This window comes from Aythya fuligula, chromosome Z (assembly GCF_009819795.1).
Source record: "Aythya fuligula isolate bAytFul2 chromosome Z, bAytFul2.pri, whole genome shotgun sequence".
Taxonomy (NCBI): Eukaryota; Metazoa; Chordata; class Aves; order Anseriformes; family Anatidae; genus Aythya; species Aythya fuligula.
In genome coordinates, this window is record NC_045593.1 from 45363954 (window position 1) to 45391571 (window position 27618).

The window sequence follows — 27618 nt, forward strand, 5'->3', positions numbered from 1 at the left end:
ACACCCTAACTCATTGTCACCTCCCAGTCCTTCTGACTACAAAAAGGCTGTTCAATAAGCTCCCAATTTTAGTCGAGTTGTCCCCACCTTCTTGTAGACAACAAACAAACAAACAAACAAAAACCCTACCATATAATGCTCTTTTTCTTTTTTTAAACATACGTGAAGAGACAGAACACCTCACAAGGTTGTCCACATTATGTAAAAAAATAAGGAAGCCTGTCTACTAGCTTTTTCTAGTTTCTACACACACCTACACAGCTTCCTTAGCACACACTTCTCCTTTCTTCAATCAAGTCACAGGACTGCACGTTTCCCACTTGAGATCTGAGAGGAAGGAGTGGGAATTTGGAAGCAGTCATATGAGGAAAATGGTAAGACCTAAGTCTTAAACCAGCTGATCCTCATCCAGAAATGGCAGCATCAGCTATGGGGAAAATGTGATGCTGAGAAAACCAATTGCTCTACCCCAAAGAGAAAATGTCAATGCTGGCACTTCATGTGCATTTAGTATTATAACTTATGTCTTGGCACTAAGAGCTTCCCACACCACAACCACATGTTTATAATGGGCAAGAAACAAAATTATTCCTCTCTATATCCTGAAGCACAGCTGGTAAGGATATGGGTTGCTGGCATGTTTTAGAGGTGGTGAGCACCCACTGCTCCCAGGGCATCCAGGGAAGAGGAGCCCACTCTGCAAACATCTTAAGAATCACAGCTAAACAATGCTTCATATTCATGAAAGAAACATGAATGGATGGAAAAATTATGAACTGGAACCACAACAGCATATCACATGGCAGTCCTTTCCCTATTTTATTTATATACACTTCGATTGCCACACTCTGCGACAGATTTTGACAAACTGTGTTGAAACAGAGTCACTGTATAAATGGCAGGCATTTACTGGGCTGCTCAAATGCCTGGTTTTGGAAACAGAGGGAAGAGAGAATTCATATAATACCAAACTCTCTTCTGCTTCAGTATCATATACATCTAAAAGGGTTGTTATGATTGTAAAGTTTGAAGAAATCAGGGCAGGGAAGAGCTAACATAGAGACTGATGTGTGGTTACAAGTATGCATGTGATAGACGTTGGTAGATGTTTGGCTTACATGTAGTCTTATGTGACCTTCAACTTCATTCTATGACATCTGAATAATTTTGCAGTATTCCACCTTAAAAATACATCACTGCATTTAAACTGTCGGATATACTATTTGTACAACCTGCCCATCCACCAAGAAGAGGCAGCAGATACACTTTGGTCCCCTGCTCAGCTGCTGGAAAGGCAGAACATAGAGCAGTCTGTGAAAATAACTTTATACGTGTGAATTAACAGTAATTAACATGCTAAAATTCATATTAGGTTAGTGGCTGGGAGCAGAGCTGGCACCACATACACAGGGACACACGAGGGACTGAGACATGCATCTGACTAGGTACGCTGGATGATTCACACTACTCCCTAGCTTGGCCTAGGAAAAAATGGTCAGTTTTGGTTGCTTGATTCACATTTACCTAGTAACCTGTCATGGGCGATACCCACGTTTGTTTTGGATCCTGAGCAGACAGGGAGAAGAGGGTGGAAAGGGAAAGAGAAGGCAATGCTCATGCCTAGAGAGAACCTGAGTCTGAGAGCTCGCTCCCTGCCAGTACAACAAGTGGAAGCAAAATTGTTGAAAAGAAATTGAGATCAGAAGAGCTATGATGACAGATAATGAAAAGCCATCATCTGAAACCTTGAAATTCCAACAGAAATGTTTTTCCAAAGGGGTTGTTATAGCCGTATCACAACGTTTGTGCTGGCTATTTGCTCAGCATGCTCCTGTGGGTTAAACAGGCCAGGGTAAGCAAGGATAGCTATTCCGCCTGGCCCTAAAAGCATGATACACAGTATACAGCTCAGCACTGATCACTTGTGTTTTAGCAAAGAAGCAAACCAACCAGAAAGAAAAGCTGAAATGTAACACTGTTTTTTTGCAATGTATTTCAAAAATGAATTTGTTGGTCTGTGGTAACAAAGTTTATATTTTTGTTGTGCCTCCAGAAAAGATGGCAAGGACTCTGCCTGCTGGGAACTCACAGACAATGCCTGAGTTAAGCCACGTATCAGTAATTTTCGTCTTAAGAATTAATTCCATACCAAATTGCAAGGCCTCGCTCCTCATCGATGAAATTTGAGAGCGTATTTTCTCTCTGTATTCACAGACTTCTGGAGCTGATATAGGAGTGAAGCACAAACACAAGACTAAGAACAGTTAAACATTATCTTTTCTGGTAGTCTCTACCAGGGAAGATAATACAGACGGGAAATGTGTGCTGTCGTGCCATTACAATTCTGTTTGGAATAAAACAAAGCAATGACAACAACAACAAAAAAATAAAAATCAGGGGAACCTTTACCAGTAGCATGTAAGTGACATGCTGAACACATCTGTTTTGGGATGCTCCAAATAAACCTATAAAACTAAGGAATAAAAGAGCAAGGAGTGGGTAAGCTGTACACACAGGTTGGCTGGGCACATACACACAGGAAATCTCAAGCACAGCACAATTCAGAACACGGGTAACTTAGTGCAGCCAATTGTTATGGCCAAGAACACGTAAAACTGTGTTGAGGATGGAAATATGAATATGCAAAAGTTCATGGTCTAACTGGATATTCTTATTCAAAGCAATATAAAAGAGAGGAGCATTGTTTCAAAGGGGCTGCATTTTTATGAAATGAGTCTATCTAATATAACACAGATGAGTTACGAAGCACATTTTTGAAGTAGCAACATTTATTAAGAAATTGGGAAGTTAGTTAAGTGCACAGAACTATTAAAGACATAATGTTGTTGGATTTTTTTTTCTGCAACTTGCTGATGTTCAGGTTAATTGTCATATGGAATTGTTATTTCCTAATCCTATGAGTACTACAGTTAAACTGAATATAAAAATCAAAGACAAATTTCTGCAACTGGGTTTTAGCATGCTACTTTTTTCCTTCCTTCTCACCCTCTCTCCCTTCACACACGTGCAGGAGTACAAAATACAAAGGCGCAATCCGTGCCCACTGCCTGTATTGCTAGAACTCAGCTACAGCCAGCTGATGTTTCAGGTTTTTGTTCCAGTGTCTGATGGCAATTCAGTGCTATCCCCACTTGGATCTTGGCCATTAACAGGACCCAGTCACCACGAGTACACTTAAGCCATGGTGAGGGGCTGGTGGGGTTTGTTTCCTTCAGCAGCCAGGCAGCTGGTTAAAGGAAGATGGCCAAGGCAAGCACGGGAAACTCCTTCCTTGGCATCCGCCAGCAAACAGACCACCTAACTGCGAGTTCCCAGAATAAACTACTCCCTGCTAAGGCAGCAACCAAAACGGCCACCATCAGCAGATCTTTTAAGGTTCAGACAAGCATGTGAAGGAAAACATTGATCACGAGTAAGAAGAACTTGCCAGAGAGGTAGGTGGACTTAAACAGCCCCACATGTGAATACTGCTGTGAATTAAGTGCTAGAGGGGCACCTCTCACACCAGATAATTTAGCTACAGTGGTATAAATATTTTTGTCTGCCTCACAAAACATGCATTGACTATAGGAAAGACTACAGGAAAAGACTTTGAAGACTATAGGAAAATTAAAAAAAAAAAAAAAAAAAAAATTAAAAACACAGTGTTGTGGTGAAGTTCCCCTTGTATAACTTCGTAGGTTTTGACTTCTCAAACTTGGGTCTAGGAGCTGCAGTTCGGTGTCAGAATTTCCCACCTTTCTTCACTCATCTTACATCACAATAAAAATTACGTTTTAATTAGCACAACATTATTCACTCTCACACAACATTGGCATTTTATTCTGCCACTGGATAATACAGGAAATACATGTGTTAAATTTTGGTAGTGGTGGTGGTGTTTTGTTTTTTGTTTTTTAGTGTTTGGTTTAATAGGCTAGTTATTTTTCCTAGACTTTTCATAATAAACTTGCACAATACTTCAGGTTTTTTTTTGGATTGTATTCCCCAAAACCAGAATAAGCCAAACACACAATATCACGTCATGGACTCTAACTTACCAAAACTACATGTAATATTCACTCACTTGCATCTTCAATCTGACCTTCTGCAACACCTCTTTGCACTTAAAATGTCACAGGTACAGAAACCACATTACAAATCCCAGTAACAACAGACAAACATGTTACTGTTGGTCAGCTAAATTGCAACACCTGGTATGCTTGTTCCTAGCATACGTCACAAAATAAAACGTATTGTGCTTTGTACATGCACTGTGCTAAGATCCTGGTTGAAGAGAACCACAGCAACATCTTTTTTTTTGAAGAAAATACACAGAAACCCACCAGTCCCATGCTGGGTGGACAGCTTGCAGTATACCAAAGGCTGTAAGTTATCAGTCTTAGACTGGAAATAAAGATCATCAACAAAAATGTCAAATTTACTGACTGTATTCTTATTCAATGCAGAAACATCTTGAAAAGCTCTCTGTTCAGTGTAATATCAAGGATTAGGGTGTGTGGTGACATGGAGATTGGAAGGAAGGGAACAAGCTACTTCAGGCCCTGATTTCAGGGCTTCTTGGCTGGTTCTGCATAAAAGTACAGCCCCGGAGGCTCCAAAGAACTTTTCCAGAAAGCAGGGATTACAGAGGAGAAGATGCATATTAGGCAGATGGAGCCACCATACAAGAAATCTTTCATTACTCAGACCTACCAAATACATACTTTTTTGACTTCCACTGGCAAACTAACAGAAGTGGCTTCGGCATCCCACAAAATCATGGCTTATATCAATGTTAGATCATAATTCAAGCACTGTGAAAGTGCAAGGAAAAAGAAACACCGAAGTTTTATAACAGCTATGCTAAATTAAGCAAAAAGAACACCAGTACAGATGTCTCTTTTTAAAGTCACAGATAGCATCAAATGGCTGTTTTTCTATAAAGTCTCCTGAAACCAGCAAATCCTCCTTGTAATATTTAAATCATGCAGTACTTCTTCCTAAGTGAAACACTGTAAAACAAGAATATACCTTTTCAGTGCTCATTTTGTTCTTTCTGCACATTTCCTTCCTGCTTGAATTGACTTCTCACTATTTAACAGGATATTGATTTTGTTTAAGAAAGTTAACAAGAATTGCCATATATTTTGCTAGTAGTAAAATAATAATAAAAAAATAATACTGCACTGTGAAAAGATGGTAAAAAATTCGTATCCAGCAAATGAAATCACCAGGTAACTATGATACCCATAGTATTACACTTCACAAATCTTCAAGAATCACGCATTGCAACTCTCTGCTAATTCTTCTTTTAAGTAGGTTAAATTGCATGTAGTTTTAATATGGATAGAATTTAAGAAAAAACAAAGAATCTCACATCTGAGAATGTGGTTCTTCCCTTGGAAACCAATTTTAGAGTATTTGTAATCCTACAAAGAGTACTGCATACATCTATTTCCACTGGATAGATACTTCGGTTTCTGGTCAACAAACAAACAGTTTAGTTTAATTATATCTCTTAGTTATGCAGTTCAAGGAATAGAAAACTCAGTTGCTTGATTTTGCTTTTGTAGATATGTGTACCAACAACCAAAAAACTGCAACACACCTCTTTTTTATTTTTTTTATTCAGAAATATTTGTAATCCAAAAAGAGAAAGAGCAGTGTTCTTCACAGACATGTATTAAATATTTATTATTTCTTCATATGCTGGAGTCAAATATTACAACCATATTAATAAATTCACCCAGAAGACACGTCACTTCTGTAATTTAGTCTGATATGACTCACTGGGAACAAAATTGTAAGAACAGTTACAGAATATTCTTCCACTTCTTGCAGCCAAGGGATACTAAGAACTTTGTTTTTCTTCTCCCTTGCTCAAAACAAATGCTACACCCATAACGCTGTAGTAATTTAAGATATGTAGCTCCAATTTTATATGCAAGAATAATTTTCCAATGCGTATCTTTGAACACAGCATAAGTGTTGACATTAAAGCTAGATAGGTAATATATGAGAAGAAATGACTGAAATGTTTTAAGGTGCTCTACCATTACTTCTCCATTCTTACTTGTCTAGATAAGCTAGAAACATGTTCACTACACTTCTTGGGATAAGTACTTTCCTAAGTGTAAAACGCTAAAGCATTGTTCCCTGTCGACATTCTTCTCATCGGACAAATGACACAAAGAAGTAAGCAAACCAACTGTACCTCTGGACACAAAAAAGGAAGGAGATGAGGTGTGACCATATGCTTTCTTTAGGAAATTTGGCCTTCAAACTATAAAGTTTCCTTACACTTATGTTGTGCTTGCCCTATTTTGTCTCTATGAAAAAAAAAATATATATATATTTCTTAAATAAACAATAGCACAATAGCATCAGTCTCCACACACTGAAAATAGGCTTTACTGAGCAAAACCTTCTATCTGCAGCATCTGTTGACAGAGACCAGCTCTTGGTATAGCACATTGGAGAGAACACTGTCCTGTGAAAGCTGCAGTACTGTTAATTAATCACTTACCAGATCTGAGAGGAGTTTTATTTTGGAAATGTTTTCAAAAAGAATTAAAGAGTTCAGGAAACACTGTTGATTTCCTGAGAACATGGAGTGCATTCACCATGAATCATTAACTCTCACTTGAGATCATCACTAGTCTTATAAAAGCAGAATTGTAGAACAAAACGTTTTAGGAACAACTTACCAACCAAACAATTGGATACAATTTGCTTATAAAACCATGAGTAATTTGGGAGAAAAATTGATCCACAGCCAGATAAACAACAAGATGAGTAAGCTGCTTTAAATGACATTGGTCTCTTGTAAAACAAGGAGAGATGAGAACAAAGTTTTCAACCATCTTTCACACTTCCTCTTATGTTCTAATAGGCTACGTTTCAAAACAAATACATTTTCAAATATATGAGGGAAGAAGAAGTTATGGGCTATCCTTAAGTCAGAATGCTAAGACTGATTTTTCTTCTAACCTTGCTAACTAGCAATGCAGGATGTTCATGGAAGCCTGACACCTGATTAAAGACCTGATTTGTTGGCTTGATAAGGAGATGACATTAAAAACCTAAACTTTAAACGTTAAGTTTTTGAAGAAGTTCATTCACCAGCTTCACAGTCTTTTGGTTTTCTTCTCCATTTTGGTTAATTCTGTATGCAGTACGGATAAGAAGGCTACGAACTTCCTTGCTTCTATCAGTTGTCTCAGTAATCTGAAGGAAAATAGGGAAGATGGGAAATAATGCAATTAAGTTATTAGGTGCAAGCTATTCTCTATTTGATATTAGCAACACAACCACAGATCTGTCCCTCTGATACCTGAACGTGTGAGATGCTCTGATAATAAACGCTGAATTCAAAGAAACTTCCCTTCTGCTTAACCAGCCTGTTTTCACACACCTTGGGTGAACTGATCATCTTTGAGATTTCTACTGTTCTCTCAAATTTAAGTGAAAAAAATAGAGGCCAAAAAGTTTTTAAAGGAAACGCAAAAAGACAGAAAGTACAACGATTTGGAAGTTATCTTCTTAGAAACTAATTGAAAATATATTAATGGACTTGGGGAGGCAATTCAATTCTTTAATGTTTCAAAACATAAAAAGAAATCCCTTCCCCAAAGACTAAGTGCCAGGAAAAGACTCTAAGGAGGAATTTCAGCAGACCAGGACAGACTTTCTGCCACCTATCTGTTGTGCTAATCCCAAAATTTACTATGCTAGCCAAAACAACTGCCATGCATCCCAGTTTGGTTCTGTACCATTTTGCCTTCCATATATTGTTTCAGACCTTTTCAAATCACTTGGAAAGCCTAGTTATAAATCAATGATTACACAGATGCAATCAAAACAAATCAGACCGACATGCTCTGGTGTATAACAGCTCATGACCTCCCTGCACTGGAAATTGAATACTCGGAGTTTTAAAAGTCGTTTTATGTTACTTTCTATGAAGAAATAAGAAGTCCCTTTCAGTCAGTTTCACAGCAGCATGTTGGCCTACTACAGCACCACTGCTCAACAGTCCTCAAAAGAGAAAAGCTGAAGGCAGCAGATTGTAAATCTACAAACAATCCCCTTTGTTTTCCATGTATAATATTACGGTCCTATGCTGGGCAGTTGTTCATTTCTGAACCTATATCTAAAATGTTAGAAATATCTCAGCTCTCCTTAAACAGATAAATGTTATGTCTCTTTAGCCATTCAAAAGGAATAACCGCCAAAATAGTTTTCCAGTTCCTCCTGTCACAGAATCACAGTGATCATATAAAACATATAAACTATACAGAATGGAAGGGCACACTGCAGCTGGAAGGAAAAATTTTCAAAGTGCTAAAACCACACAATACCTGCTTGTACAGGAAGCTTGTACTTTTTAAGAAAAATCTTGAGAGACACAAACACATTTTACAGTTCACACCACTATCACTGAAAGCTCTCAACAAAATTAGCAAGATATTGTAGCAAACATGCAACATTTCACTCCATTTTTTTCCATCTTTTTTTCACACGCTAAGTGGCACTCTCTTGGGACTTCATTCTTTTTTTTTTTTCTCTCTCAGTTCTTAAACCATTTTCTTTCTCTGGATTTGTTAAAGTACCAAGCATCTGCCTTATCAATGCTGACACTTAGTACTTGTTTCACTTACAGGAAAACAGAGAGAAGACAATTCCAGCACCTCTGCAGCAGCTGGATAATTAAAGTAGTGATTTGCAGCTGGGGAAAGCAAACAGCAAAATTTACAGCAACATGTTTACACAATATGCCGGCTGTAAATTAACTGTAGGTATCCCTTAGTTGCAAGCTACTACTTGGAGTGCTTCTGCAGTCAATACAGCAATTTTTTCAGTGGGATCTTATCAAGATGTATCAAGAAGGAGAATACTTTGACTTCAGTTTAAATAGATAAATAGCAGGTTAGCTATAGTTGTTGTAGTCACAATCTCCTTTAATTCTCTGTTACATAGCTTCTTTCTTAAGTGGATCTAACGTAAATCCAAATAGTAAGAAAAATATATTTTGCTTAAACTGGAAAAAAAAAAGGGGGGGTGTGGTAAACAAAAAAACAAAACAAAACTTACATGGGAAATAAATTCCTGGGCAATCATATGTCCACCAGAAGAAAATAGTAAAAAGTTGGTAAGAAGGTGTGTTGTAAGATGCTGGGTATAACATTGCTCTGTATCTGTTATACTGTTTACAGTTGCCTGCAGATCTCTGACAGAAAGTGTAGTAGCGTTGAAGAGCATTATTAGACGGTTGTAGACTGCTCGAGCTTCTGCCTGTAAGGAACAATTCCAAAGGATGCAGGATCAAAGGAGAGTAAAGGTCACCTATGGTATTTTTCCTATGGATTTATTCACTAACAGGACACGGAATACTTGGCAGAAACTACCCAAACATGAAAAAAGTCAGCATTTAGGCAGGGAGAACAGGAAAGGAAGGGCAGTACACATTTCTTTTATACTGATTCACGCACACAAAGGAGAGCAGAAAGGATTTGTTAACTTTCTTTAATCTTGCAAACTAAGCGGGCAGGGCATCAAGCCAGGATTTGACCTTTTTAATAATAAAAGGAAATAGAGAAAGTCCCTCAGTAGAACATGGTCAGGTTATTGCATTGTGGGAAAAAGAATAGAGACTCCTCAAGGGCTTATTTCAGTATTGCTGGTACAAATCAGTCAAATCCCCATGCAACCTGACCTCAACTGATAAAATGTTCTGGTAAGAATGCAGTTCTTTCCTTCTTCCTGTGTTGTTTGCAATTTATGTTTTTACCTTTAGAGTTAGCCAATAAAAACTCATTTTTTACTGGGTGTAGAAAACAGAAGACTTTGGCTCCTACACAATTGAAAACGAACTACAAGCAACTATTGCAAAAAATAAAAATCATAACTAATTCTGTCCACCCTATTAAAAACAAACCAAACAAATGTGTGTTTAAAAAATAATAAAGGAAAAGAAAAGAAAAAAACTCCACAACAGCAAACAAGTGCAGGGACAATGGAAAAATGTAACAACTGCAAATCCAATGGAAAAGGACATCCATTTCTCAACCATGTTCATTAGGATAATTTATGTCAATCATTTACCTGACCTCATTTTTCTCATCCCTTCCCCATAAAACAGCTTCTATGTTTGAAAACGATTATGTTCACAATTACTTGTAATGCAACAAATGAAACCAGAGTTTAAGGAAAGGGAACTGGAATTCTCCCACATCCTTTCTGCATCCCATTCATGGTGTGCCTCCATCCCATGTGCCAGAGCAGGGAGACTGATAGCTAACGGGACCTGCTCCATGAGCTCGTGCACCCTAGGACATCTAGGAAAACCTTCAAATTTTGTTCCTTCAATGTTTCACAGTGTAAAGGTAAGAAAGAGGAGATGAATAAATAAGTGAAGAACAGAATATTCTGTCCTGCATGTGCAAGTGAACTCTAGTGAACAGTAAAAGCACTGCTGCCTTCTTTAAATCATTTTAACAGTATGAATTCCACTCTTTCTGATATCTAAGCTGCTACCTAAATTCAGTTGCAGGAATACAATCTTAAGTCATGAGTGTGCACCTTTCCGTACAAAAATATACTGAATTAAAAGGTCCCTAGCTTGCAAACCTGGCAAGGAACTACTACTACTACTACTACTACTACTACTAAAATAAATCAAACATCTAAATAAAGGCAGAAGCTTAGCATGAACTGTGGGAATACCTTTCAAGTAGCCTAACCTGTGCAAAAAGTCTTTTTCACTCTAAGTAACTGAAGAAAAGAATCATACTGAAATATGAGACCTCTGGGAACAGATGAGTAACTGTGTGGGCTCTAAATGGAAAACATTTTTTTCATTGAAGTTTATCATACACTGACTGAGAATAACAAACTGATAGCACAAGGGACACATGGGAAGGTGACTTTATATGTGTGACAATACGACTTCATTCTGTGGTGCTGGAGGTGGACAATGCTCCATATACATAGACATCAGCACCTACAGTCATTTGGTTTCATTCACTCGTGTTTGTTGTTTGGGTATTGCCTTCTTTCCCAAAACTGCACTCTAAAACCCTTGTTTCTTTGTCCCACTGTAGCTCTAACCTAACTCTACTTGATCAATATTCCACTCCAGCTCCTGGAGTATAAGAAATTTAACAGAAAGAAAGTAAAAAGTGATTGGCATGTGAGTTTGCATATGTAGTAGTGGGATGGGAAGGAAAGGAAACAAAATATTGCAAAACATACTGGAGATGTGAAAAACACACTGGAGATGCAAAATGAAAACATGATGTGGTGTATTGAGCTGCATCTTTTTCTTTTTTCTTTTTTTTTTTTTAATTAAGAAAAATTAGATACTGCAGCCGGATTTTGAATCTGGGCTTTGTGGAGCAGATAGCTTGGGCTAGTCCAAACTTGTGAATAGATCTAAATGTATTTAGTAGACTTTCACGCATTTGATAGACTTTCATGCACTTGCAGGCACACAAAGACATGCACCAGACCACTCGGTTACAGAGAGCAAAGTTAGAACACTGCTTCATTCTGTTAGAAATTTAGCATGTGAGAATATAACATACTTTTTACAGCCTCATACATGTCAAGAATTAATACAGAGATTTGAGATGAATCAGAATAGATGGGTGAGGTTGGGATTCAGTGCTGTGTGTGATGAATGTCTTTACTGCTTCGACTGCTGTTGTGATTTCTTTTGTGTTTCATTCTCAGAAGATGCTATAACACAGGACTGCTGAATTCTGCCACACAGAGATTTCAAAAATACCATTCCCAGCATAGTTTTATGTCTAATGAAAAACACATGAGTTATTTCAAGAAAGCTAAAATGATGCTAATATATATAGCTGTCTTTAAAAGGGAAAAAAAATTCTAATTGTCAACAGGAAAATTCACAAAAATTAGCTTCCAACTTCACTGCAACCTGGTTCCCAGGAGACCTTGTAAAACCAATACCTTCTCCAGTGCAGACCTTTCATTTTTTCTGGTGCACACAATTTGTTTTATAGCAATAAAATATAAGCAGACTATTAACTGCTTATCGCTGATTACTACTGTTACATCACTCACCATTGTTTGAATCCTTTGTAGGTTTTTAGTCTGAGGACAGTAATAAAATGCCAACAGCCACAGCAAAGCATCTGGTTCTACAGCTGCCTTCAGCAATTGTTCTGCAGCAATATCCAGCCACTCTCCAAAACAAGCAACCAAAAACCAGACTTCTAAAAGGTCAGAGGAACTGGAATATGACAAAGATGCAATTAAGTATTTCTTCTTATTAAACACTTATAAATTTCTTACATTAACTGCAAAGGGTGTTAGCATGAAAATAAAGACCACTAAGCTGTTCTTCAACAGATAATGTCTTACCTGTTAAGCAGAGCCACGTACTCTGTTATCTGCAACAAGGTCAATAGGGGCACTGCCCAGTGCTATTAACAGATTAATCTTATCAGCAAAACAGAATATCCATGACACCAGTTTCCAATAAATAGCAGTGACAAAATATTATGTATTAAAATATACATCATAAAAGTATTCACAGTTTATGGTCTTCAGTCTAAGGATTTTCAAAACGTTAAGTTGTATATTATGTACTGTATTCTAAAATGCTGTTGCCTTATATTGGTTTTCTATTTCTCTGTTTTGCTTTTCTCAGTTATTTTCTGTTAAAAGCACACGTTTTTGGTAATTAATGAGGAAGTACATTTAGGTGGGATAAATATAAAGTTTTTAAGGGTATTTATCTCCTGACTTGTAAAATTTGGATCCTCTTTAATGAATATTTGGAAGATACTACAATCTGGGCTACTGCATTAAGGAAAAGAAGGATCAGAATGGACCACAGGTCATCTCTACACTCTCACATTAGTTCGCATGGGGAGATGCAAACTAATGATGGGCTTCCCATAAGTATAAAGACAAACAGAGTGAGGAAGGAAGAAAGGACATCTGGAAGGAAAGCAAGAAGCAGGAACTCATATTACTATTAAGTGTGGCAATGGGTTTGAAGAATCAGAGGTTTTCCTTAAGTTTTATTCATGGGGATTCCAAGAGCTGCTGTACCACCCCTTCCAGGAAACTCCAAAATATTTCATAAATTTCAAAGGTTAATGCAGTTGTTTGATTATTGCAGTTGTATTATCAAGGCAGAAGAGGTGAAAAGCCAAGGGCTAGGTAACAAAAGCAGAAAGACATGCTTCTGTTATTGTAACACATTAAGATGGATGTTATTTTTTTGTTCAAAGCCTGAGTTATTTTTCTTTAAGAAATCATGGTCAGCTACTGGTCCCACATCACCTGGAGAATATCTCGAGATGATAGTTGGAATAAACTGCTTTATCCTTAAGACTTCCTGAAGGAGGGATGTTCTGTTTTATGATGGAAAATGTAATACACACAGATAATATTCTATGTCTAGAGTATACTGTTGACTCACATTGTCTATGAGTACCTCAGAAACGGCTGACCCTGTAAATCATACTTTCATACCACAGAATCCCAGGATCTCAAAATTCTATTTATGTCCTATTCCTAGGACATAAATCCACCAAACAAGCTTATCCTTATTTTTGGATAAGCTTGGTCACTGACATCAGACATAAGAGGTTGATATAGGATGGGCTGGAAAATAGTGTGCTGAGGAAACTGCTACAGAAGTCACTGCTGTTGATATTCCACAGCTTTTGGAGAGGTAACAGCATGTCTCTGACTGCAGAGAACTAGAGATGTATGACAAAATGTGAGACAAAGTTTCCTTAGATAAAGGAACAGGATCAGCACAATCTGAAGTTATTAGAATCCAGAAATGCAACATTTAAAACCTTAAAAAAAAAACACACAACAACAACAAAAACAAACAAAAAACAAAAAAACAAACAAAAACAAAAAACAACAACAAAAACAAACAAACAAACAAAAACAACAACAACAAAAAAAAAAAAACAAAAAAAAAACAGAAAACAGCAACAACAAACAAATGTGACAGTGATCTGGAACAACAGCCTTCCCTTCAGCAAAATAACCTACTTATCTGACCATAATTCGATGTTGTGACAATGTAAGTGGATAGGCTAGCTCTGAAACACAGTGATTTACAATCAAACAAAGAAACAAAACAAAAAAAAAAAAACACACTAATTAAAACTTAATTACAGAGAACAGATAACTAAGGGTAACACTGACAATATTTATGACTGGAAGCATTCATAGCTCAAAGGGTAAATACATGTCCTTAAACTTGAGCATTAAACTGACTTTAACAAGTATTAAGTAGAATAGAGTCCAACTCTTGCCTCGGCAGTTGAGGCACCAGTGAAATTACAACTCACCACAACTTTCCATCAAACTGCCTGGTTTGGAATCACATAACCTCCACTTGTTACCCCATTAAAGTTTATGCCCACTCTGTACTGACAGCTACACTACTGCCATTGCCAAAAGTAGCCTTTCACTTCTTCTGGGAATTTTTTTTCTCCTAAACTTATGTGAGTTGATTTAAAATGTCACATGATAGTTACCATTTACTGAGATGACTGCATGTCAATAAGTAATCAGAATCAGGAATAACACAATGAAAAAGCAAATTAAATACAGTTACTCATTGATATTAGTACTGAAGAAGACAAGTCAGATCCTTTTTCTTCACAACTGAGAGGGATTTGGTGGAAAAAATAATTGTTGTGTGAGTCCCAAAGAAAGTAAGAAGATATTCTGACAAGTACAGTGCTATTCAAACTAGTGTATTATCAAGGCAGAAGAGGTGAAAAGCCAAGGGCTAGGTAACAAAAGCAGAAAGACATGCTTCTATTATTGTAACACATTAAGATGGATGGTTTTTGTTTGTTCAAAGCCTGAGTTATTTTTCTTTAAGAAATCATGGTCAGCTACTGGTCCCACTTTAAGGGCAAAAACGTTTGAAATCACAGCAGACCAGGCACTGACAGACATTGCACTGAACTGCAGCTCATACAGAAAATAAGAAACAAGCTGCAGACAGCCAGGTCTCAGGAGGAACAGCAAAAAGCGTTTTTATGCTACGCAACAACAAAAATAAAAGCTTTCATGTGTTAACTGAAACCAAGTGCGGATTTAAGGATCTGCCTTCCAGGATGCTGTGAACAGGGGGACAGTTGGGTATCTTACTTTGCAAATCTATCTGGCCTAGGCATTCTATATTTCTATTTAAATATTTCAGTTTTAAAAGCAAAAATAACTTGGTTCCTTGGAATTTAAAAGCAGTTCAATATTCTTTGGAAAGCTCATTCTTGGAGCAGATCTATGCAGACTAATATCAAAACTCTAGCCAAGTCAAGTCTCATCAGAGACCCAAGACCCAAAAGGAAAGAATTACAGTGCAACAACAGATAGGGATGTATTTTTTGTCCCTATAGTCCTGGAACATATACTTCCAAAGCAGAATTCATATAGATGAACATTATCTTTCATTACAGTAGCTATTTTGGAAAACAAAGCAAAACAAACAAAAATCACAAACAAAACACTTAGGGCAACAGGTCAGAAGCACTGTGTGTCAGCTCAAGGAGCAATATAGCAAACAATGCAATAGTCTAGCAGACATATCTTTATGAAAACAAGAACAACAACAAAACAAAATAAAAAAATACGTGAAGTTTGAAGTTTGAATGTTCATACAAGCCTGCAGAAACCCAATACGATCTCGTACATGAAAGAGAAAAACTCACAACAGACTCTTTCCAATACAAGCTGTTTTGTTTTGGTTGAAAGAGTTCTCCTGTTACAATAATAAAATGGAGAAATGTCAGATCAACTTTCCAATAAGTATCCTCAGCTCCCCCTCCTCCAGCTCATAGCCTGGGCTCTGTTTTTCCCCTGACAATCCCATGTATTTTCTCACACTGCTCTTCAGGACTTTACTCCTGATGAAAGGAGCCAAAAGGGCTCCTTTTAAGCGTGCACCGTGACTCTGCATCCTAAAGGCAATGGCAATGCCCAAGGACAACTTGTAGGCAAGTTGCATTGGACCCTCTCTAGATATCACATTATTGCCCCAAGAACTTTTGAAAGTTCTGGCTAAACAGAATTAGAAATTCAATCCAGAATCAGTTTTAAAAGTTTAATGGGACAAATGGCAAAGTAGGAAAGTGAGTATTTCTGTTGCAGTTAGCTCTTTGCTGAAACAAAAGCAAGAAGAGAAGACTTTGTTTACACAGGAGCTTATTGGACAGGTCTGTAAGTGCTACAAAGTTCTGGTTCAGTAAGTAGTCTAAGTCTTTAAACCAAAGCTATAATTAGAGAAGAAAATTAGACTTAATGAAATGTAGCCACTAAAGAGTTCGAATGGCATGACTTTTCACGAAGTAACACATTCAAAGGACAAAAAGTTAAGAAATACTGCTTACCTAATGTTTGTGTCTTCTACTAAGGCTTTGACCATATTGGAAATGTGTGTCAAGTGTTGAGACCAGCATGTAGCTGGCAATTCTGAGGAGGAAGGATGAAATAAAATTCTTAAAATATGATTTTTCAAATTCAAAAGATGACTTTTTTTTTTTCCAAATTAAAACTTTCTGTCCAAATGGAACAGAACAATGAAATTAACCACATTAAGCGAGCATTAAAACTTGTTCAGGATTCAGTTATTACAAAGCATGTAGAATTTCCCAATTTTCAACAATAACTGCCCCTATGCTTCTTAGAACAATTCATTGACAGAGACATGTGAGGAATTACAGCTAGGAATATTATTCAAATTAGGCCTTGTGTAAATTCTGCCTCAATGTTAGCATCTAATCACTGGAGTAACATTCTCAAAGGCTCTTGTATTGAGCAGAGCAGAAATTACTGCTCATGAAAACCTGTATGGCATTGAGCAGTAATTTCTTGATCTATGTAAATGGGAAATCTTAAAAAAAAAAAAAAAAAAAAAAAAAAGTTCCTACAGAACCTAAAAGAACAGCAGAATTCAAGCTTCAGAGACAAACAACAAAGCAACACAGTATTTCTTGTCAAATACATGAATTTTCATAATGACATAATGACAATTACTGGTGTAAGAAAAGTGTTTGTGTGTGTGTATATATGCATAAACATATATATATATACACAGACCTCAGCAACCTGTTTTAATTCCTAATATCACAGTTTTCATAAAAATATAATGCACTCTTTGTTATTTGTCTTTTAGTTTTTCTTGAAGTTAATATGTGTTACAGTTACATAATAATTAGATGTTCCTACAAAAAATACACTAAAAGAAAATTATTAAAACTGCTAAATCAAAACATCCAATCCAGAAAATGGCAAAATTTAGTCTTAGTCCCTTTTAAAGTTATTTTAAAACATACGAAGACAATGCAAGTTGGCTAATGCTGCAAATATGTCATTTAGAAACTTACCAAAAGGACGTCTCAGTAAAGCTACTACAAGGGGCTGGTAATGGTGAGGGAAGTAGGCCTTCAGTGGAAATTTATGCTAAAATAATTTTTTAAAAAAAGTTATTTTAAGAGCTTTCTGGTCAGTTTTCAAAACAAACCCACAGCAAACAATCTCATCTAACATACTAACTAGCAACACAGTCTGAAGCAAAAGAACACAAAAGTAACTCTAAACTTAATTTTAAGATTTAGTACACAGAAGGGAGATAGTTGTGAAAAAAAAAAAATCATTATAAGTAATTATTTATGGATTTTTAAAAAAATACCTGCATTAAAAAAGATTCAGAGTATAAAAAAAAATACATCTTAATATTCTTAGTCTTTTTTTCCTGTAATCAAAAGAGTCTTGACTCTTAATTCATAAAGGCTAACAAATACTAATTAGTTTAATTTCATTTTCCACTGTAAACAGGCTCATGGATCATAACAAAACAAGAAATAATAATATCCACAAAATCTGAGGGCATGATGTGGATTATTGCATTATGTTCAATTAACAGAAAACTAAAATTCTTTGGATCTGATTCAGCACAACGTAAGGTTTTCATAGATAACAAACCTGTCGTCTATTTATCTGGGTGTGTGAAATTTGCATGATGTGAACATCGCTGCTTGTGTAAATGTGAGACTAACAGCAGAATATCCTTTAATCTTGTTGCTCTGCAAGCATCTACAACAGGAATGTCCAACGTATACTATGAACTCCATCTGAAGTGAATTGAAAACAGGCTGACACCCAGGCCCAGAGGGTGCTGATGAGTGGCACAATGCCAAGCTGGAGGCCATAATCAGCAGAGTACCCATGGGGTCACTACTGGGCTCAGTCCAGTTTAATAGCTTTATTAACGATCTGGATGATGGGGCAGTGTGCACCCTCCGCAAGTTTACTGATGACACAAAACTGGGAGGAGTGGTGAATATATCAGAAGGTTGTGCTGCCATCCGGAGGCACCTCGTCAGGCTGGAGAAATGGTCTGATGGGAGCCTCGTGAAGTTCAGCAAGAAGTGCAAAGTCCTGCAACTGGGGAGGAACAATCCCAGGCAGCAGTGCATGCTGGGGGCCACTCAGCTACTCAAGCAGCTTTGCAAAAAAAGGCCCTGGGGTTCTGGTGGACACCGAGTTGGCCATGAGCTGTCTACGTATCATTGCCACTAAGGAGGCTAACAGTATTCTTGGCTGCATTAGGCAAAGTGCTGGTCAAGAGATGTAGTCCTTCAACTCTGCTCAGCACTGGTGAGGTGGCATCCGGAGTTGTGTGTGCAGTTCTGGGCTCCCCAGTAAAAGAGAGACCTGGACATACTGGAAAGAGTCCAATGTAGGGCCACCAAGGTGATGAAGGGACTGAAGCACCTCTCTTACGAGGAAAGGCTGAGAAAACTGGGACTGTTCAGGCTGGAGAAGAGAAGGTTTGGAGGGATCTCATTTATAAACACCTGAATGGAGGGTGCAAGGATGACAGAGCCAGGCTCTTTAAAGTGGTGCCCAGTGATGGGATAAGAGGCAACAGGCATAAACTGAAACACCAGAGGGTCCCCCTGAACATCAGGAAACACTTTTTTACCATGCAGGTGACTGATCAGGCTGGGCTGACACAGTTTGCCCAGACAGGTGGTGGAGTTTCTGTCCTTGGAGATACTCAAAAGCTGTCTGGACATGGTGCTGTGCAAACCTGCTTTAAATGACCCTGCCTGAAAAGAAGGTTTAGACCAGATGATCAACAGAAGTCCATTCCAGCCTCAGCCATTCTGTGATTCAAGTCTCCATACCAACAACCTTAGAAGTCTTCTGGCTTCTTCCTTTAGGAATAAGAGTCAGCAAATAGATCACCTCTTGAAATGCAGACCGGGAATACAGACTATAGAATGCGACAAATCTCTAAACCCAATGAAGACCACATTCAGTCTAAGAAAAAACTTACTTAATTTGTGAAATTCATCTATGCACCTTATAAATAAATGGGGTGACACATTCTCTCTCTATTTTTGTTGTTATTGTTCTGTAAACAACAGTTAATTTTAATTACAGCACAGTAATATGTGCGGTATTCTTAGGCAGTCAATGTATCACTGGTATGGTAAGACTCTAAGAGCGTACTTGTCAAATGGAATTAGGCTAATTAAAAATTAATAATCCCTGTACTAAAGTATGTGTGTAGCCAATTAGCTTGCATCAAGAATCCCCAGGAAAAAGCAGCTCTTGACACAGTCAGTAGAGGCCAAGACAAACCACAGCGTGAGTTACATATCAAAACGGTATTGTAAAGCATGTAAAAACCAGTTTTCAGCATATGGTTTAAGCAAAGTAAAAAAAAATAAATAAGTAAAAATCGCCTTGTACCATACACACAGTATTTTAAGCAGTTCTTTCCTGACATAGACCATCACGAACAGCAAAACAAGGTACCAAGAGATAGAACTACTTTGGATGTAGCTGATTATAATAATTACCATGATATCAAATGGGAAATAAAAGTTGATGACTGGCTTAAAATATTTATGCAGCTATTTAAAACAACATTCCCAGGTGAAAAACACTGACAGTCCTAAGGGAAAACAATCCTGGAGAAAATTATAATTTCCATCAAATAAAAACAAGAGCTTTCAGTTCATGAATTCACAACTAACTTTTCACAACTAACTTGACCTTATCCTCAAGTCAGCTCTCACTGCTATCACAAACTGGAATGAAATTTGCTTCTACACAAGACAGAGAAGGTCATCCCAACATCTCAACCCAGTACAGCCTACAAAGTTATCAGAAAAAACAGCACACACTGCAATAGGGAATCATTCTCCTCCTACCTACCTTGCAAACCTGTGCAGCTGCCAGACATGACCTGGTTCTTCAAAACATGTTTGGGACACATCTGTTTGCATAGTCTTTTTTCAGTCAACTGTACTCTAAATTCCTATGGCCTCAGATGATCCAGCCATAACCTTCTTCAGCTTCTATCATTACTGGTAAAACCATTAATTTGCTCCAGTAACATTTCTTATGGTAAACATTAATGGTAAAACCAAGAAATGTTATTGGAGCAAATTAAATCCCCTATCAAGGACATCCAGATACTACAAAAATGGTTGCCCTATGAATATATGTAATACTGGTAGACCACAAAAAAAAAAAAAAAAAAAAATCACAGTGATTTAAACAATATTTAGGAAGTAGTCCGTGCCTGCATATTTTTATGTCAACTGTTAGTTAATATTACAGTAGATTCATAAACTGTGAAACAAGGGATTTTAAATTCTAAGAATGAAGATAGTATCTAAATTAAAAACCCATGAATTAAACTGTATAAAAGTCAAATACAGGAAACTTAACATTTAAAACCACTTTCAAAGAATTGGGCAATAGTCCATGTTGCGATGTCAGCAGATGAAGAACTTTCACCATGAATCAAACATCACCTGCACAACAGGATTAGCCCTTGGGTGTCTGATGGGTGTGGGATCTTTACTTGTGTTCTCCACCCAGTCACCCACACCTGGGGCTACACAACATGCTGCTGCCATGAAACCAGGGTGGCATAAAATTAACACGCAAGGCACCTAAATATTAAGCAACACAGCTGCAGTTTCATCCTTAAATCATATTGCCTGAAGCTAGAAGACAGATTCAATCACAATGCTAATTAAAGGTCAGTACATCACAAGTTCCCAGATGAAGTCCCCACATTTTCTTAACTACCATTTCCCCAAATGGATGCAAAAATCAAACGAATGGAAAATGTATTTGAGTCTAAACCAAAAACTATTAAATGATAGGATAATTTCCAAACTTACATCATATGCATTGGAGTTAAAAACAAGCAAAACTGTCAGGATGCGAAGTGACAGTGATCCTGTAATCTAAAAAATGTTTGTAACCTATAAACAAAACTTATTCATATCTCCCATTGTAAAAATGTAAAGTAAGAAGCTGATCTTGCTGATGGTTAAAGTAGTACATACAAAAGTAAATCTACTTAATTCAGTTCAGTAAGAACAGTGTAAACTTCTGTGCAGAAGAAGAGATGTTAAGCTGGGAAATTTGAAGCTTTAAACTGAGGAAAAACTCCCGAGGCATTAATGACCAGAAACTGAAACTGTTTTGCATGCTGCGTGTTCTACCTTTTGGTATTTGGTATCCTACTTACTGTTATTTGTGGAGGGATTGAGTGTGGGGGACACAGACAGGGAATGGGAACGAGGCTGGGGTTATGACCTCTGTTTCATGTATTATAAAGAACCCTACAACTGCAAAAGAAAAACTAATCTGAAGTTCTTCATCCTGTCTGTCAAAGGTGCATGACGGTAATGATGCTCATTGTACAGACAGAAACTTCAGCACCATGACAACTGCCCTCGACAAAAACAACAGCTTGTATGTTCTCAACAGGTTGTAGGATTATTTCAGGATAAACTCAGGTAAATTGCTCTGGTATATTGGTTTCACGCTGCATTTTTATTGACGGTTGAAAATGTCTGAACTAAACTTTGGCGTGCATGTACAGCCATAGAGTTGCTACCGTTTCACTCATTATATTCAGTCACCATTCCTATCAGCAGAATTGTTATTTTCTTGCAAAATTATGTATGTTCTCATTGAAAGGAAACATTAAGAAGTAGGTCTTGACCAACCTGCTTGTTTTCATTCTGGAGAACCTGAACGAAGAGCTGTGTAAACACCTGTATTATGGTCATAACTTCTGGAGTTCCATCAGTTTCCAGCAGTGCATTCCTAAGCATAAATATTGAAGTTAGATTATGACAGATTAGATAATTATTCCCCCAAACACACCACTGTTATTGAAAGGAAGGAAAAAAAGGTACATTCCTCCTAGGCTGTAGCTTCAAGCTGTGTTTGAGCTCATCACACTAATTATGCCAGTGTGGAAACTGATAGAATACCAATTTCAAGTTTTTGTTTTCTTTTGTTTTTAAGAAAACATATACAACCCCTACATATACTTTGGATTTATGTGCATAGAGTATACACACAGAAATGTAGAATTTTCCTTACCAATACGGGAAAACTGATAAAAATAAAAATCAGACTATCAGACTATCAGACTTTACTAGGCAAATTTGGTTTTAGAACAGTCTCATTGGGTTCAAGGCAAGTATTCCTATGCCTACAGTTAGGCATATTTCATTGCTTTGTTGGAAGGCATCCATGGGCCATCTCAAATTAGAAAGAAATTACAATCTCCTGGGGCATGGTACCTGGAGGAAAAATATGAGAGAGAAAGAGGGACTTTAGGAGAGACTTAAATTGTTAAGTACTGCACTCCTAGTGTAGTCAGAAGAAATGAAAAAAAAAAAAAAAAAAGTTGTCAATCAAATTTAAAAGTTCCATCTATAGCAAACTAGACAAGAAGACCAAACTTAAATATTAAATAATACAGCTGCAGTTCAATCACTGTCTCTCCTTACTGATCATCAAGCAGCACAAACAGAAATTAGTATACACCAAATGCATACTTTGGATCAGTAATTACTGCAGATTTAATTAGAGACTGATTCCAAAGTCCTTTCATTGGTGAAATCATAAAATCCATTCTGGAGGTTCAGGAATGTGAACCCTTTAACTGACTTTCCATAGGGCATAATGAAAACTTGAGCAAATGGAGCACAAAAGTACGTGGACAGCCAAGAGTAATTTTCATTCCCATCCTTAAAAGATGTGTAATGGTCAGGAGAAAATTGTTCAAAGTAAGCTGACACTGGGATTTAATATACTTTTTTTATTAGAGACTTATTTTTTTTCCATAACAATCAAGAAGACGAGAACAACGAACACATTACTGTAATTCAGAAATTTCATAAAGCTGCAGGCAAATATAATCTCTAGTTTAAACACAAGAAATAGTACACAAACTCAGGCCAGGCTTATGGACTTTATAGCTGCACAGAGCAACAAAGTAAGCTTCTACTTTGTAGAAAAAAAAATCATTAATATCTTGTATCTGCATCTCCCTGTGAAGAAACAATTTAGCACATTAAAGCTCAATAACAACCATGCAAATAGTAGGAAAAGTTATTCCTGAAAGAGACAAAGTTTAGATGTGTGCTTCTAAGAGTGTACTGCCTCTGCCCTGCACTACAGTTTCTGCAGTAGAGGCTCCTCTGTCAGTACCTGAACATATGCACCTGGAAGGCTTTTTTTTTTTTTTTCCCTTCTTATAAAGGAAAACACTTGATGAACAAAGATCATCAGCTTCTTCTTAGCATTACTGTTGTATCAAATCTGATTACCACAGCAATAGACCATCTCAAAAAGAATGATAAAATAAGAAGAAAGACAAGCAAAGAGAAAAAAACATTGAAACTACAAAGGACTGGAAGCCCCCATGTGGTGAACAATATACATAGCTTCAAAATAATGCATTCGAACAGAAACTCATTAATAACAGGCAGATCAATAGCTTAGTGCAAATAAGAGCATATCTGATGTCAATCCTGAAGATAATTAACATAATGTCAAAGATGCCACATTGGTAAATGCAAATATTATAGCTACATTCCACCTTCATGCTGGCATGGGCCAAGCCATTACAGAGTATTTACAGTTTTCACATCAAAATAATATTTCAACAACAAATCTCTACTATAGAATAAAATAAATTTCAATTTCTAAAGGCTAAAATACAATGTAGTCAATTATAATCGACAGTTATAACGTAACTTTCAATAAAGTACTCGGGATTTTTAACATTTGCTATTATTTGCAGTATATTACACAAAGGGGTATACTGACGCATTCTGCTAAGAGTATATTCTATTAAAACATATCTCATGAAGAAAAATCTCAGTGTTTAGACTGGTAATTTCACACACTTTCCACTATAATTTCAAAACTTACTTGAAGATTTCATTAACAATTCTGAAAATGGCAGGATGGCTTGCTGCTTGTGGCTGTTTGTAAAGAAATGAAAGGAAATTAGTCATTAAGAAGCAACTCAAACAACTGTATAATCTATGGCTTAATTAATGGATACTATTATGCTGCAATTATTAAACTGTAAATCTTACCTCAACTCTTACTAAACACTCAGATTTTCTCAGGGTTATATTCTCCAAAATAACTACATTAAAATCATGAAGGGACAGCCACAGCAATACCAAGCAGGCTAACAGCTGATAAATGCAAACACCTGGGATACCAAACTGTTTATGACAACAATCACTAAAAATACTAAAACTGGCAGATAAAACAGGTTGTTGCATGCAATTGCTGGAGGCGAAAGACATGGAGAAGATTTTAAAAAGCTTTTTTCTTGCCTTTAAAGATGATTCTTTTTGGATGTGCTTAGAGATTCTTGATACATCTTCAAAATGAAATTCCAGAAATTATATTTACTTCCTTTGTCTTTAGTACTACCACATGCATTTTGGTCCAAGACATATTTTCACAGTATTATGTTCTGTTAATTTCAGGGTTGCTAATATGAGCTAAATATCTCAGTGCATCAACTATTTTTTTTTTTTTTTTAATTAGTGAAGCTTTTTATATTTTTGATTCTACCACATAAAAGACTATTTTAAGAAAATTATATTAAACATGCATGGGTAAACACACTACTTGCTAATCCCATGTTCTTAAATTCTAAGATTTATGTAGGCTTTTATAAAGCAGTAATATTATACTCCTATTTACGTGTTCTCCAAAGTGCATTAGCTTAAGTAAAAGTAAAACAAACATAAAGCAAACTCATGTGTTTTTTTTTTTGTTGTTGTTGTTGTTTGTTTGTTTTTGTTGGTGGTGTTGTTTTGTCCTGAAATTAGCACCTGAAGATTTGATGAGAACATAATTACTCAGGAATCTGGAACGATGCATGTCTGGTTAATTGCATATTACATACTTCAAGATGCATGGAAGGAGTACACATGGCATTTATTGTAACAGCTCTAAGTGTCTGAAGCACCATTCCAAAGAAAACTTTTTTGCATCTGTTTCAAGCTAAAAAGTATCCAGTAAATGCGATTTTTCTTTTTGCTTTTTAATTACACATAGGCAGAAGGAGGACTTTACCCTATATGACAACCTCAGAAAACAAAAAGACAACCTTTAAGACAAACTGCCTAGAAAAGCTCTTAAAAGGACAGTTTTTGTTTTGTTTTGCTTTGTTTTGTTTTGTTTTCCCTCACAGTTATCTTTGCATATTGGAAATACTAGGTAGAACCTTATTTTTATGTTTCACCACACTGTCACATGGCTGTAGCTAGGTTTGTCCTATTGAACGTATGCCATCTAGCGTTCACGAATATTTACAGTTGGTTGCTTTGATGTATGAAAAACAGCATTCAGGGTGTTGCAGGGCTGGTCTCCAAAATTCCACAGTTAGAGGGAGGAAAAAGAAAAAAGAAAAAACAAACAAACAAACAAACAAACAAACAAAAAAACAACCAACTGGCTGGATGTGACAAACAAGCAAACAAGACTTATTTTTTCTTTTAAAGAAAACCTGGACTAGACAACCTCCAGACATCATTTCCAATCTCAGCCACTGTATGGAAACAGTGGAGAGTTAAAGCTATGTTTACCAGTCCTGTGGGTTAAATGGTTGAATTCAGCAATTTCTCTGATGCCTTCAGATACTCTACCCACCTTTAACATACAAACCCCCTTTTGCCTAAGATATGTTGGGTGCAAACTAACAGGGTCCACCAGTACGTTCCCCCACATATAAAGATCAAACCATGGCTCTTTTGCAAAAGACCAAAATAAATTTTCAATTCTGAAAGTCTACTCATTAAGGAAAAAAAAAAAAAAAGTTACCTAATTTCACAAGATTTTGATAATAGACTGTATCCAATTAATTTGAAAATACTCAAAATAAGAATAGTATCCATAGCACCAAAGTTTTCAAGGCTATCTGAAGATGGATAATGTGCCTTTGGTGTAGCATGGCATACTAGAGCAATTCTGGAGCTTGGGAGGGATTCTCAAGTTTGGGAGGGTTTCTCACAGGGTTTCTGGGTTTTAACATTATTCTCTTTTTTTCTTTTTTCTTCCCTCCCCCCCCAAATGAGAGATTTTTGTATTTGAATAATCTTGTCTGCAATTACATGATATTTTTTAGAGAAAGCTCAGAAAATCTAACATCTTGTCTACCGGCAGCTTGTTCAATCACTTTTCAAACATGCACATTCCATATAGCACAACACGTGCTAAGCTGAAAAGATCCAAATGCAGGGAAATGTAATTGCATGTGTAATATCATGATTACATATTTTCAAGAGTGTGAGATGTGGAGCTTCAAAAACAAAACAAAACAAAACAAAACAAAAATCAAACAAAAACAGAGCCATTTGCCATTTTTAAAAGGAGCAAAATAGGAAAAATACTTTTTCCCTTTTTCCATTCACCAGTGACTTTGCCTGACTGCCATGCCTTTTCAAATATGAGGGAGAGTGGTTTGGCAAGCACATCAGAAGATGACAAATATTAAGCCTTCTCAACCTATTGCAATATAGTAGGGTTTTCTTATATCTTTGAATGAAATAAAACTTCTTTGGAAAGCTATCTAAGAACAGAATACAAATCATAATCGACATTGATTTGTTTGCATACTTCTTTACAAAAATGGGCTTAAAATTAGTGTATATATATGCATATATCTCTAGTAAAGTATAACATTCTGATGTGTTTTTACTTAAATTTTAGTTGTTTATTCACACACAAAATATTCAACATTACTTCAGCAAGGAAGACATCTATCCACCCACCAAATTCTGAAGAAGCCAAAAAACAATTTGTGATGGTCACTTCACTTGTTTTTGTTACTTTTCAATAACCATAGAATTTCCAATATTAATTCCAGTTTAGACCAAAAACCCACAAACCTAATAGCATACCACATAAGACTACAAGTTAGTGGACCATCACACTATAATTACACTTGGAATTCAAATATGAGTATTTCATATCAAGTTGCTATTACAATAGAAGTATAGTATTTTATAACCACAGGGGTACTGTAGGTCACTATGAGGCTTATGTACAGTTTGGTTGCTGTTTCAAAATATTTTGTTTAGATAAATGGCCTTGATAATGCAATTACAAAATAGCTTAATGATTTTTCTTTCTTATCATATACTATAATCAAAACACCAACATATACCTGCCTATTTGTACTTTGTAGGTCTTCTTTCAAATAGAAGAAATGTCTAAACCTATCAATTGGCGACT

General features: G+C 36.6%; 1 protein-coding gene across 1 annotated transcript in view; it reads right to left on the reverse strand.

Annotated features, from left to right (window-relative positions):
• Positions 1-6750: 6750 nt before the first annotated feature.
• The window catches only part of FANCC (FA complementation group C), a 102320-nt gene continuing 81452 nt past the window's right edge, over positions 6751-27618 (reverse strand). Inside the window, exons 9-15 of the mRNA XM_032205991.1 lie at positions 24289-24341; positions 22065-22164; positions 17403-17478; positions 16407-16488; positions 12094-12262; positions 9097-9297; positions 6751-7230 (exon numbers count right to left, since the gene is read on the reverse strand). Coding sequence (XP_032061882.1) covers positions 7093-7230; positions 9097-9297; positions 12094-12262; positions 16407-16488; positions 17403-17478; positions 22065-22164; positions 24289-24341 — 819 coding nt within the window. The 3' untranslated portion in view covers positions 6751-7092. The remainder of the gene's footprint in view (positions 7231-9096; positions 9298-12093; positions 12263-16406; positions 16489-17402; positions 17479-22064; positions 22165-24288; positions 24342-27618) is intronic.